At 38.7% G+C, this 15354-nt stretch overlaps 1 protein-coding gene and 1 pseudogene across 3 annotated transcripts in view; both read left to right on the forward strand.

The window, feature by feature from the left end:
• The window catches only part of Pdgfd (platelet derived growth factor D), a 222117-nt gene that overhangs the window by 139390 nt on the left and 67373 nt on the right, over positions 1-15354 (forward strand). For 2 of the 3 annotated variants that reach the window (XM_031343915.1, XM_031343917.1), the window contains exon 2: positions 10274-10478. In XM_031343915.1, the coding sequence (XP_031199775.1) occupies positions 10274-10478 (205 nt within the window). The remainder of the gene's footprint in view (positions 1-10273; positions 10479-15354) is intronic. The other variant, XM_031343916.1, reaches the window with a different exon arrangement.
• Positions 14486-15354, forward strand: part of LOC116072445 — a 1720-nt pseudogene continuing 851 nt past the window's right edge.

The raw sequence follows: 15354 nt of genomic DNA on the forward strand, positions 1-15354 counted from the left end.
GCGACTCGTGGGGCCTGTGCCTCCCGGCTGGCTGCTCTGGTCTCAGAAACTCACCAGAGAGAAAATGGCCTTCATTTTTTTATACATATGTTGTCAAAATACTCTGAACTATGTTTCAACAGGCACCATCTTTCATGCTAAGACATTTTCTATACTATGTTTTTATTTGTTGAACCAGAGTGTGGAAATCTTTGGAAGTGGTTGAGCAATAACACTGAAGTAATATATTTGTAAAGCACAGAGTTGAGGTTTTATAGACCTAACTGAGCTTAAAATTCGAATAGATGTTGGTACATTGTGAGACTTGTGAATGGTCTGTTACGTTATTCTCTTTATCATGGAATAACAGAGAACAATCAAGAGTCTGGAAAGTAACCTCAAATATAAAACTACATTCTTCTACATTTACCATATTCCTGCTCACCTTTTCCTTTAATGCCAGAACTTTCGTGGGCTACTGGAGCCTGGCTATGGTCCAACTACTTGTAAATGAAACTAGAAGTAGTCCTTAATAGTTGGTACCCTGTGCACAACTAGTAGATAAAGGCCAGGGAGTAAATACAGTGATTTCTGTGAGTGTTCTCAAGATTAATCTGTTCTCATTCATAGTAAATATGCTCATACAAATGTCAGCCCTCCAGTTACAATGGAATTGAATTTCTTACAAATAAAATATTGAAGTTGTTTTATACTCTTCTTTTGATTAAATTGTTTTATTTGTTATTTTATTGATTCTTATCTGTCTCTCATTATCTGAAGTAAATGCCCATTCATATAGTATTGATGAGTTCTAAGTGGCTCCATATGCCCTGACTGGCAAGACACTACAGTTCTGTCACTGAATAAGATATAAGAAATTTAATATCTGCAATATGATTTTCCCCTTCTAAATTTTGAAAGAAATTATAAAGTATTTTTGAATATTTTGTGTTTTCTTTATCATACATTCCCAGTCAGGCTTGAAGTGAAGCTTTTATATAGTTTGAAAATTAGCAAAGAAAATACTACATTGCTTTTAAATTTAAAGATTTATTTTACTTCCCCTATAACATGTTCAACACAAGTGAAAATATTTTGTGCCACCAGACACTTTTCTAAATTTTTAAGAAATAAAAATTTTCTCAAACAATATTTGATCATATTATTTAAACAATCAATTTCTTCCTTTCCTGGAGATGATAGCATTTGATTCTTAGTACTGTTTTCAAGGGGTTGGGGTCATGGCTCAGTGAGTTAAGTGCTTGTTGTCTAAGTGTGAAGACCCGAGTTCAAATATGCAGAAGTCACATAGTGAGTCCAGCGTGCCTACTTTGAGATGAGACTGGACACTGGAGAGTCACAGAAGACCCTACACTAGTTGGCTGGGTTTATATCAATTAACCACGACAAAGAAATTTTTATCAATCAAGGTAGAAGGCAAGGACCCACACCTGTAATGGGCGTCACACAGGGGCTGCACAAACATAATCATATACATGAAGTAAACACATGCATGCATAAAAAGTAAATTGATAAATGTTCAAAAGTACTGGTTTTAGGAGTAAAGTGTATCTCATTACTAATCCAGCATGTTTGACTTGTCTCCATGATCTTGCAGTTACTTTGTGTTCTATTAGTTATGCTGAAATTAGCATATTTCCCTGAAAGAAAACTGTTACCTGAAAAAGACTTTTAAATCCTATCACATCCAGCCACTGATGTGTTAGGCTAGGAAGCCTATGTAGATCCTATGACTGGTGCTTCTTCTGCAGTGCTGGGGAGCCAGCATGAGTGCCCAAGGAAATGAGAGAAAAAGCCAGGGGAACACAGGTAGACTAAAGCTAGGAGACAGCTGGAGCACTCTCTACTCATTCTTTCCCCCAATGATTTTAGCTCTCTTTGCTGAGCTCATTGCCTATTAAAATTGTACAAAAAATGGTTGTTTAAAGTCCAAATACATCATGGATAAGGCATGGAGGTACACACCTGTATTCACAGAGCTTGGAAGGTGAAGGTAGGAAAATTGGGAGTTCAAGGTTATCCAGAGTTATATACTGAGTTCAAGGTCACTCTATGTACTCTATACCAGAGACCTTATCCCCCTATCTATTTATCTATCTATCTGTCTATCTATCTATCCATCTATGTCTGTCTGAACTACAAGAGACCCTATTCTCCCTCTCTGTCTGTCTCTCTCCCTCTCTCTTGCTCACTCACTCATGCACTCTTGCTCTTGCTCTCCAAAATAATATAAGTGATAATGGCAAAAGAGCACAAAAGCACTGGTAATGTGTTCACTTTTCTGAACTTATGATAAGCTTCCACAATGGATATACAGAAACCACATTTCATCACCCAGAAATTGCTCCTACTGGTGATTACTTAGAAGCAGCAATGAGACTGTGTATGTAAGTCATTCAGCTATGTCCTGAGACTGAATACTTACAAATCATTCAGCTACATTCGGGGTAGTGTTGCAGTGATGTGGTTGTGAGATCATGAAACAGCCACTACACAACTGATACTTGGTAATAAACCCCATTGTGAGGTGGAAATGTCCTGCCTGCATGACTGTTCTCAGCTTTAGGCTTGTAGCTTCAGTGTACATGTTTGACTTAAGTCTCTGGCTCTTAACTATTTTATGAAGACCATGAGTCAAATCACTATGTCTGATTTGCTGTACTGAATGTTTATGAGATGACAGAGCCACAAACTCCATAGTTATTTGCTGCTATATATCATTGCATGGTTTCATTGTTGCTTCAACAACTTAACATTTTCTTTTTGCACTTAATGTTACATATAATATACTATGTTCTAGTAGATGAAATAAAAATATTACCAATATTTATAGTTTCATTTCTTCGGCATTATTATATATTGTAATAGATTTCCAAATGTATCTGTTGGAACCAGTGCTGATTTTTTTTCTATGAATGAGAAAATCTAAGATAAAAGTAAGGTCCTAGGGCATAGATGTAAATATCCTCTTACTTTAGGTCACTAGGTACTAATAGTGCTGGCTTGGGGGAGACTGTAAGGTCAAAGATAGGAAAATGAGTTCAAGATCAGTCTCAACTCAAGAAAGTGAAATGAAAAGCCAAATATGGCATATAGAATCTAAATAAGAAGACAGGAACTCCAGAAGATTGGAGCAGAACAGAAGACATGAGAGCATTGGAATAGTCCTTGGTTCTCAACTTCAGAGGATTGGCAGAATTGCTTGGAGTACTGTTTGGGTAGAGTATAGTGCAGGTGAGAATTTACTGATCCTTTGTTCAGCATTAAATTGGTTGCTGATCTAAATGAATCCAAGAGATGGGTAATAGTGCTTGGGTTACTTTTCTGGAATTTTCTGGGAGATATTATAGGGTGAACTGAGTTTTGTTAAAGGGTTGGAAGCATAATAGACACACATATCATTTTAACTTTTTTATCTTAATTGGATTTTTTAGAGTCAAGTGCATAGTTCAGTTTTTGAGACTATAAATATGATCTTCCTTCTGGATTAAAATATAAAATAAGACTCTATACTCCTTCCATCTAAGCACACATAGAAATTCTGATGGATTTCATATGGTTTTGATTTAGCAGCTCGTGCTTTTATCTAGTTAAGTCTGCTTTGAAAAGTACTGCCAGAGTCAGGCTTTGCTTCTGAGTGACTTTGGACCTTGAGCTGTAGATTTCCTGAACTCCCAGAATTTCCTTTGTCGTGTTGACATTACTAATTGCCCAAGATTATCATGGGGAAATACATGAAGTACGCAATTGAAAGGCACTTATCAGAGTGCCTAGTACATAATAATTGCCCCATAAATGTTAGCTATTATTGGGCCACCAAAGTAAATTATTTGGTTGAGGGATATGACTATGTGTACTGAGTTTAGTTATCTTATGTTTAACCAGATAGGTAGTTATCAATACCTATAATTCATTGGTACTCTTCTGATAAGAGTACCCTTGAGTTGGCATGAAATTATAATGAATTATATGTAAACAACATGATTCAGAAGTTAAGGTGCACTAGTCAAAGACCAAAACTGCCTCCAGCAAATTTCACATTAAAAGGAAGAATACTTTCTTCTATTTATTGCAATTTATTTATTTGTTTGTTTGTTTGTTTGTTTGTTTGGAATGAGGATAGGTTCAGGCTTGCCTATGTCAGGATTCACATGTTGAAGTCAAATTACAAATTCTGATTTCCTTTCTCATGTAACAGTCTCTTGCTCATTACTTCATATACCAAGATAGCTGACCACGTAACCTCCAGGAGTTTTCCTGTCTTCAGCTCCCATCTGCTACTGGAGTACTGGAATTGTGGAGACATAAATGCTTCCAGTTTTACATGAGTGTTAGGTAACTCAGCCTTATTCTTTAGTAAATAACTTCCTTAGCCATCTCCCAAGTCTCACTACATCCAATACATACAAAGGACTCAAGAAGTTAGACTCCAGAGAACCAAATAACCCTATTAAAAAATGGGGTACAGAGATAAACAGAGAGTTCTCAACTGAAGAATACCAGATGATTGAGAAGCACCTAAAGAAATGATCCTTAGTCATCAGGGAAATGCAAATCAAAACAACCCTGAGATGCCACCTCACATCAGACAGAATGACTAAGATCAAAAACTCAGATGACAGCAGATGCCAGATATGATATAGAGAAGGAAGAACACTCCTCCATTGCTTGTGGGATTGCAAGCTGGTACAATCACTCTGGAAAATAATTTGGTGGTTCCACAGAAAATTAGACATAGTACTACCTAAGGACCCAGCCATACTACTCCTGGGCATATACCCAGAAGATGCTCCAACATGTAATAAGGACACATGTTTCACTATGTTCATAGCAGCCTTATTTATAATGGCCAGAAGCTGGAAACAACCCAGATGTCCCTCAACAGAGGAATGGATACAGAAAATGTGGTACATTTATACAATAGAGTACTACTCAGCTATTAAAATCAATGAATTCATGAAATTCTTAAGCAAATGGATGGAACTAGAAAATATCATCTTGACTGAGGTAACCTAATCCCAAAAGAACTCACATGGTATGCACTCACTAATAAGTGGATATTAACCCAAAAGTTCAGAATACCCAAGATACAATTCAAAAACCACATGAAGCTCAAGAAGTGTAGATACTTTGGTCCTTCTTAGAAGAGGGAACAAAATACCTATAGAAGGAGATACAGAGATAAAGTTTGGAACAGAGACTGAAGGAAAGGCCACCAGGGGATCTATCACACATGTAGTCACCAAACCCAGACACGAGTGTGGATGCAAAGGAGTGCTTGCTGACAGGAGCCTGATATAGCTGTCAGCTGAGAGGCTCTGCCAGTGCCTGACAAATACAGAGGTGGATGCTCTCAGCCAACCATTGGACTGAGCACAAAGTTCCCAATGGAAGAGCTAGAAGAAGGACGCAAGGATCTAAAGGGGTTTGCAGCCCCATAGGAAGAGCAACAACATGAACCAACCACTACCCCTAGAGCTCCCAAGGACTAAACCACCAACCAAAGAATACACATGGAGGGATCCATGGCTCCAGCCCCATATGTAACAGAAGATGGCCTTGTCAGTCAGCAGTGGCAGGAGAGGCCCTTGGTCCTGTGAAGACTCAAGGCCCCAGTGTAGGGAAATGCCAGGACCAGGAAACAGGATTGAGTGAGTTGGTGAGCAGGGGGAGAGTGAGGGGAGGGGGGTTTTCTGTTGGGAAACCAGGAAAGGGAATAACATTTAAATTGTAAATAAAGAAAATATCTAATAAAAAAGGAAAAACAAACAAACAAACATCAACTGTGGAACCGGGTTGACTGGATTCATGTTTTCACTACACCCTTAATGAGTTCTGCAAGATTGAGAAAGACACTTTACTCCATATGCTGCAAAAACTCATATGTTAAATAATGATATTGATGATTATTATAATGCCTTTTACAGAGAACACATACACAATCAATGACTAGGCTCCAGGAATTAAATGAGAAGATTATAAAATAATGTCTGGCACAAAATTAACATTGTCGCAATCTTCTTTTATGTGTATTTTGAGTTTATATTCATGTATATTTTAGAAGAGATATGTTTTTAAGGAAAACACTTCCTAGGAAAGTCTTAATTTCCTTCCAATATAGGTCTGGAAATTCACAAAACTGAAAACAAGTAATACACACACACACACACACACACACACACACACCTCTATCTAACTCTACCTCTTCCTCTATCAATAATCTATATTTTATTTATATCCACAGTTGATATCTTTAAGATAATCTAGCCTTTAATGATGTGCTGAAATAGAAAAATTCAAAGTCTTTTTACACGGTTTCTCAATCTAACCTCTAAAGCATTCCGTTGACTTCACTTATGGTCAAGTTCTATGGTGTTTCCTGTTTCTGTCTGTCAGGCCCTGGTCTTTGACATATGAAAGTGTCCTTTTGTTGGGCATCTTAGTTCAGATATGGTTCCCCTCATGCTGACAACTTCTGAAGCATGCCTATTGTCACCTGCCACCAGCACCAAGTCTGGCCTTCCTTCTTTATGCTTAAGGATGAATAGCACCATACCTGTGCTCTGGGGCTCAGTGTGGCCCATGCTATTTCCTCTAGAAACTTTAGGTCTTGCATGTACTCTATTAGTACATCTCAGGCCCAGCCACCTGTCACCAAGCCTTGTAACACTTCTACATGAATTCCTCATTACTTCATCACATTGAACTTGTATTTCATCCAAACAAACTTTCCATGCAGGCCCCTGGGTGTTGCACATCCTTTGTGATGGTTAGGATTGGTTTCCCATTTGACACTGACGAGGACGGACTCTGTAAGGAGCTGTCTAGATTAGAGTTAGTGTCAGAGACTGACTGCTATGAATTGTTGTCTTAACTGTTGGCCTGATGTGACCAGCTGTTTCAAGTTCCTATCATCTTGACTCTCCAACAATGATGGATTAAAATATTTAGACAAATAAACCCTTTCTCCCTTAAGTTGGTTTTACCACAGCAGCAAGTAAAGAATCTAAGACACACTCCTAGACTAGCAGCTGGTCTTATCATGTCCTTACATCCTCTGGCCCATGCCTAAAGTAGAGTATGGCCCTTACCATAGTAAAATACCATTCTGTACTTTACTATGTGTCCCTTTTGACTTTCAGCTTCACTACTACCTGCCCCTTTGTGTCAGAACCTTATCACTGTAGCAATTTCCTCCCAAGAGATGGCTTCTCAGCAGCACTCTTTATGCCACTCATCTTTGCTCCTACCAGCAGGCTGATCTTCCTTTTGATAAACCACTCCTTCATCCCAGACCTTTCCTGTTTGCACTCACATCAAGTACAGACACTTTTGTGTCTCTTGGGTGTTTCCAAGCTCATCTTTCTACACATAGACTAATAGTCAGGTGAATTCTGATGGATAGGCCTTTACCATCACCCTAGTCGCACATTGTTTATTCATGTCTCTCTATTTTACCCAGCATCTGGACAACCTTTAGAGTTTCCACTGGCCTCTTAGTGTTCCTTTGGGCCTTATTTACACTGTGTGACAAGCATCCATTTTTTTATGTAATATGAGATAATATATAGATACATATATTATATATTATCTATATGAATATAGTGTATATCTCATATATGATATATATATAATCTTCCAATTATATCTAAGTATAGCACAGCATCTGTAACTGTGAAGACACACACATAATGAATGTAGCCACTAGATATTACCCCAGAAAAAGACCAAAGACAAACTTGCCCCCAAATGCTTTAGTATATAAATGAGGACCCTGAAATCCTGAGATAGGTATGTAAGAATTTAGTAGCTATATATTAAGATGTATAGTTCTTTCTATTCATGACACATTATACCTAAAGGCTTTTGACATTATTGATACAAATTTGTATTTCAGAATAACTTTATTGTTTATAAACTAAATATCACTTAAGAAATCAAGCCATCAACAATACTAAGTCTAAGAAAATAACACAGTAGTTGTGAAAAAGTAATAGGAGGACAAAGATGCTGTGATATGTTATAATTTGTCTGCATTGGATGAAAAATTGTGACTGTTTGAGAGTGAATATCAGTGTGGTGTAAGAATTGAGCAAACAGGGACACCTCATAAAAATACCAAGGAACAAGGAATGTCCATTAAACCTAAAGACAGAGCTTCAGAAGAGTTTACCGAGCAAACATCAGTCCCGAGGAGATGCCTTAATTTTGGGGAGTAATGCCTGGTTCCAGGAAACGTCCCCAGTAAGGGGTGGACCTCCCCCTACCCCTCCTACATGCAATCAGTATCTCCTCCTCATCTGAGGCACAGAGGTCAATGGAAACAAAAGACAATGGGCTCCACCAATAAGAGATAACCAACTCATGCTGTAAACCTATGTACTAGGAAGCTATAAAAAGTGTGTGCTTTTGTTACTGGGTATCGCCTTTGCTATGAATGCAGGATGACCCCAGTATACTGGTTCAATAAAAACCTCATACAATTTGCAGCAATCTCCATCCGTGATTCTTTGAGAGTGGGGCGCCCACGCCAAATTTAACAATGGGAAGCAGTGTTTGCCTGGGTTCCCTAAGATGTCTTCATAACAAAATTAGAGAGCTAGTGTTTTTCAACATAATGTCAAGAGTGAAGAGAAGGTCATCTGGTAGATGTTTCTAGCTGTCTGAGACAATGTCTCCCACCTCTTTGAAGCTGTCTGTTACAGAGCCAGTGCTGTCATCCAAATCCAGTGAGGGGACCTCAACATCCCTCACTGGCTCCTTTGTCAGTCTACCTACACAAGCTTCAGTGTATTAAGTTTCCATTTGCATCTGCATAGATAAGTGCCTGCTGATCACGCTCCCTATTTTAGAGGTTTCAACAGCCTGCTTGAGCAGCATCACCTTTGAGGCCTTTGTCCAGCAACTTGAACCGCTTTGACCAGGCTTTGAATTACAGGCTTCAAAGCAATCTTTGTGGGAGGACACAAATAGTCCATGGTTGGAGGTCTGCTAATTACGGATTTCAAAAACCCTAAAAATGCAAAGAACTATAAATACTGAAATATAGAAAATAATACCCCTCATGCAGCAATGCAGTTGAGATTTTAATTCTCCTAGTATTTCACAGATTTAATGTACAGGCCCACAAGACTGCTCTCAATTGAGACACTTGCTTCAAATCTCAGGGTACCTGCACTACCGGCCAACTGACTACTGATACAAGTGTCCCTGTACATAACCCTTCAGGCACTCAAGAAAACACTAAACAAGAAATGATACTAAAACACTGAAATTAGGATTGTCAAAATAGTAAGACTCAGAGGCCAAGTCCTGGGAGGTTCTATGTGTTAGGTTACCTCCTGAGGAAGCATGTGTGTTCAGAGATTTTACTCTGGTCTCATTATGTAGGCATGCTTGCCTAAACCTGTGGCAATGTGGAATAAATATCCAGTCCACTCTCTTACTCTTAGACTTTGGCACCTCTAGTCTGATTTTCCATGGCAAAATACCTCTTTAACCACATTCTCTTTCTGGTGTGTTTTGTGCCCATCAAGGAACTGTCTAAGGACCCCACAATAAATTTCTCTCTGAGCATAGATGTAGATATAGTCCCAGGAATCCCATCATGAAATCAAAGAACTTTTTTAACCACTTGAGAATTCCAAGAGTCTGGAGTCTATTCCCAGGAACTCAATAAAAAGACCAAATATATTCCCTGTTATAACACATTAAGAAAATACAACACAGTTTAGATCTGTTAAAGTCAGAGAAGTCAGAAAGAGAAAGTTCCCAGGTTTATGATAGAAAAATTCACTTAAAACTTTTTATTTGAACAAGTTGTAAGAGGCCTTTGAACACTATTAGAATCAATTCATTTGTCTCTCTCATTCATTCCTTCAACAATATTTATTGAACCTGTAGTTAATACTGTTAAACTTAATTGTTTGTATAACATAGTAAAGAGAAAACATGAACAATTTGAAGTTATTCTCTGATTTGATTCTAGTCTAGATGAATCTAAGGTCTGAGATCATTGATTATGTTCTCAAGAGTAATGGAGAAAATCCCCAAGGTTACAAAGTATTGGACACTGGGAGATGTAAAGAGTTTGGAAAGCAGGCAAAATACAAATAGGACTTGGATTTTTTATTGACCTGAGTCTCCCATTTGGTCTTATCTTTGTAAACTAAATCAAGAAGTACTTTGAAATGTCATGTTGTAAATTATTCTTTTTTGTGTTTATTGTAATTGGAGCAACATACTAATTTCTACAAGTTGTGACTACTAACAGAGAGCAATCACCTCACAGACTTATACCGGAGAGATGAGAACGTTCAGGTGACAGGCAATGGCCATGTGCAGAGTCCTCGCTTCCCAAACCGCTACCCAAGGAACCTGCTTCTGACATGGCGGCTCCATTCCCGGGAGAAAACACGGATACAACTGTCCTTTGACCATCAATTTGGACTAGAGGAAGCAGAAAATGACATTTGTAGGTAAGAGAACATTGTCCTTTTTAGTGTTCTAATCAAAGTGGGAGAACTGGAGTTAAAAACATGGCATCAAATATTCTTAAACTCTTTGGAATTACTCAAGATGTTTCTATACTAATCACTTTTCCCATTCCTAGCAATTTAAGGGAGAAGGGTTTATTTTGGCTCACAATTTGGGGATATCATTTCTGTTGTAGTGTCTGGTGATATTATATCTGCTGTCAGGAAGAAAAGAAGGACAGATGTTGGTAGCCTTGCTATTCTCTCCTTTTCATGCAGGCTAGGTCCCTAGCTTAGAGAACAGTATCATCATCTTTTAGGATAGGTCTTCCCATTCAGACTAGCCTAATTTAAAGACAGTCATTCATAAGAATGGCCAAGAACTTGTCATCTGCATGCTTCTAGGATTTTTTTAGGCTTTTAATCAGTACTAACCATTACCATGGCCATCCTTTTTAAAAGGTGTTATGCTGGTACTGCAGAAGACCCACAAAAATGTACACTTCCCCCAGTCACAATTATGTACTTCCCTGAAAAGGACGATAGGCTCTGGGAATCTGAGCATTTCCAAGGCCCAGAAAAGCCTTTGTGAGCAGGTAGATGAATCTAATTCAGGTCCCTCCGAGCTGCATATCGTAACTTTGAGGAATGTCTGCCGCTAGCACAGAGAGCAAAGCCCCTGCTTGCTTCAGCATTTGAGACAACTGTAACCATGACAAGAGATGGTAACAGAGAAGCAGGTCAGGGCCTTCCTGACGCTTCCTTAATAGGCAGAGGAGGAAGCAGAGACAACCTCAGGATCTATGTGCTCTTCAGATGTCTGTTTCCTAATGGGAGAGAAGATGAAATCAGGCTACTCACCCTTTCTCATTAGCATGCTCATCAGAAAGTCCAGGCCTCTGTTCTTTGACTTCTTGGCTCCCAGCAATTAGCCTGCCTGAGACTTGGGGAGGACTTTTTTTCCTCTTTGTGCTTTACTGGCTGTACTCTTTATGCATTGCCAATGTACTCCTGAACTACTAAATCCTTTCCACAGTTTCTTTCCCTTTGAATAATAAAAGGAGGTACATCCGATTTGGTTGTCCTTTGTTGCATATTCATTATACTGACAGTTTTTATTATGCTGCTTTTTTTTCTCCAGAAAATGACAGCATTGACTATTATTTTCTAGGGCCATAGAGGCTAATGTATGACAGAAAGCAGAGACAAATACACAAGTGGAGACCTAGTTAATATTTACAATGAGAATAAACTAAAGCTGATCTTGTGTCTTTTCAGCCTTGAATGAGAGAACTAATTTGTTGTTTTGCTGACAAGAGAGGGAGGAAAAAGACAAAAACAAAGAAAGTAAAATGCTATTAAAAGAATGTTAAAGGTAATAACATGGGTGATAGTGTAATCTGTTTACATATAGGATATGTCTTAGCTTCCTTTACAGCTGTTGTGCTAAAATAGCCTGACAATAGCACCTCATGGGAGAAAGGGTTCATTTTGGCTTACAGTTCAAAGGTGCAATCTATCATATCAGGGGAGTTAAAACAGCTGATCACATTGCAAGACCAGTCAAAAAATGGCGATTGATGCATGCTGGTGCTAAGCTAACTTTCTTGTTATTATGCAATCCACAACCTAGGACCAGGGTGTGGTCTCCACAATGAATGTCTCTTCTCACCTTAACTAACATAGTAGAGATACTTTACCACATGCTTACCTAGAGACCTCTATTCCTCTATCCTTGATGAGGTGATTCTAAATCTCATCAAGTTAATAATTGTGTATCATCATAAACACGAAATATGTGAGATTGGGAATTTTGGTATTTTTCCACTCGAAACAATTCTTTAATACCTACTGAGTGTCCTACAGTTCATATTAATTTTGCAAAGTCACTTGGGCTTTGCATCCAACTCCACAGGACAAGAGTTCAACTCCATGAGCGTCTCCTTTGTTGAATGTCAAGTCCATGTCTCTGCCCTCCCATCTTCTCCTCTACCAACTATAACCAGAGAGGCTCACAACCCCTCCTAAGCTTTGCAGAATAAATGTCACAGCTTACAAAAATCACAGAAGGCCTTGACTTGATTGTTTAGCAGTTTAGTATAAAGGACATAGCTCAAGAAATTTGCCACAGAAGAGATAAACAAAGTAAAGTACATGGAAAGAGCACCGTCTCCAAATGACCTTGATGTGTTCACCAACCCAAAAGTTAAGGAGATTGTGAAGGGTTCATTATGTGACTGATCAGCATGGACGGTGAGGAATTGCAGTCTCCAGACGCTCACTTCTTTAGTACACCTGGAATTAATCATTCTTTGAGCTTTCTGATATGCTGCCTCCACCTTGAAGTGCTCTGGGGTATCACTGAAAGTTCATCATTGTCATAAACTGTGCTGAATAACAAATGAATTTCTTCTTCTATCACTTGAAAACTCCAGAGATGTTAGCATAGAGCCAAAGACCAGGACCAGGTACCTGTTTTCTTATTACAGAAAGGAAGCCACTGATGAACTGGGATTTTGGTCCTAGGTAATATTCACACATAAATTAGGCTGGGTCATTTCTGGACATTCCATCAATTCAAGTTGTTTCTTGAATTTTCCGGGATGAAGTAGAATGATAAGAAGATGCGGACATAAATCAAAGCCCAGCCCCATGGTTCTGCCCAGCTTGGAATGCATAATCCATAGGGACTCAATGTAAAATTACTTTTACAAATAACTTTTTAAAAATAAAAGTGATCTAGTATTATTAAAAATCATTCAAATAGATTTATATTTGTGCACTATTATTTACACATAAATAAAATAAAATGCAATTGATTACTTACCATCTGCCCCAAACCTGGCTGCTGTGTATACTGCAATACCTTATTGCTTGAATAATGAATCTTTCTCAGTATTTCTTACCTTTCAACCATATAAACATCAAATAATTAGTTTACACAGCATTCAGGAGATATCTAGCTGGTAAAATTATATAAACTTCTTATTTTGTCTACAAAGAAACTGAGGCAAAGGACATACGGGCCTCATACATCACTACCAGGGGTATTTAGTCAGCATATTAGTTTTTCTAGCTATCCTTTATATTGTTCTTCCCAATTCAATGAAAACCCAGCAGTAAGCAAAGGCAACACATTCAAGAGAGTTTTTCTGAACATTCAGACCTAATGTTCCTTATACACTTCCTTCTAGTAATCCTAATTGAAAAAATAATAAACACATGTGAGACTTATGAGCCTCTTTTCACCGGAGTGAGGACACTTGCTTGTGACTTTAACACTTGAAGTCACTAGGGGAAAGGTGGAGATAAGGAATAAGAATCTTGATCAACTGAAGAACCAATTGTTTAACGGACCTTTAGAAAGGCCGAAGACCTGAGGAGTCCTATGATAGAATGAGTGCTCTAGAAGAATGTAAGCATGTCACTGAAGGCACATTAAGCTGGGATGGGTGGAAGGAGGCACAGGGATCAAATGGGTACACGGAGTGAGAAGTGGGTCTGTGCTGTTGCTTAGGGTCCTGGGGGGTATGTGTTTCTGTGACCACTGATAAGAATGATCCTGTGTTAACATAGAACTCATTCACTCCATGTTGTAACCAACCAGCAGTTACCGATTAACACACACAGTCCCTTATATTATATGCCTTTCTTTCTGAAAGAAAAAAGTCATATGTAATCATGTGGTCATTCTAAAAGACAATGTTTAAAGAAAGAGACTTCTTGGTCTATGAAGATGTCAATCATGTAATTCTCAAAAAAGCCTTGGTGAGCAAACTGATTCAAAATGAAAAGTGTTTTGCAAGCTCCTACAGTGTTTGCTGGGACATGCATCTCAACCTATTTTTAAAATATGTTAGTAGGGGATCAGGTTTGCTGCCAGCTGCATGAGCTTCGGCCGCCATTTTACAACACCTCCATTCGCACAGGGCAGGACACGGAGCAGCGAGCACGTGTTCCACGCCACCCTACCTCGTTGGAAAGGATTCCTAGGCCCCTGTCCCGCGGGGAAGATCTCTGGAAACATGGCTACAGAACATGTTAATGGAAATGGTACTGAAGAGCCCATGGATAATACTTCAGCAGTTATCCATTCAGAGAATTATCAGACATTGTTTGATCCTGGTTTACCACAGAAAGTTGAAGAAAAACTAGATGAAATTTATGTTGCAGAGCTAGATGTACGTAGTGATTTAGATGAAAGAGCTATCGAAGCTTTAAAAGAGTTCAAGGAAGCTGGCACATTGGCAATGCTTCAACAGTATAAAGACAGCGATCTCTCTCGTGTTCAGAACAAAAGTGCCTTTTTATGTGGAGTCATGAAGACTTACAGGCAGAGAGAGAAACAAGGGACCGAAGTAGCAGACTCTAGTAAAGGACCAGATGAGGCAAAGATTAAGACACTTTTGGAAAGAATAGGCTACACACCCTTGATGTGACTACAGGTCAGAGGAAGTATGGGGGACCACCTCCAGATTCTGTTTATTCAGGTCAGCAGCCTTCTATTGGCACTGAGATATTTGTGGAGAAGATCCCCAGAGATCTGTTTAAGGATGACCTTGTTCCATTATTTGAGAAAGCTGGACCTATATGGGATCTTCTTTTAGTGATGGATCTGCTTACTGGTCTCAACAGAGGTTATGCGTTTGTCACTTTTTATACAAAAGAAGCAGCACAAGAGGCTTTTAAACTGTATAGTAATCATGAAACTCGTTCCGGGAAGCACATTGGTGTCTGCATCTCACTTGCCAACAATAGGCTTTTTGTAGGCTCTATTCCTAAGAGTGAAACCAAGGAACAGATTCTTGAAGAATTTAGCAAAGTGACAGAGGGTCTCACAGGTGTCATTTTAAACTACCAACCTGATGACAAGCAAAAA

This window comes from Mastomys coucha, unplaced genomic scaffold (assembly GCF_008632895.1).
Source record: "Mastomys coucha isolate ucsf_1 unplaced genomic scaffold, UCSF_Mcou_1 pScaffold23, whole genome shotgun sequence".
In the NCBI taxonomy this organism is placed as follows: Eukaryota; Metazoa; Chordata; class Mammalia; order Rodentia; family Muridae; genus Mastomys; species Mastomys coucha.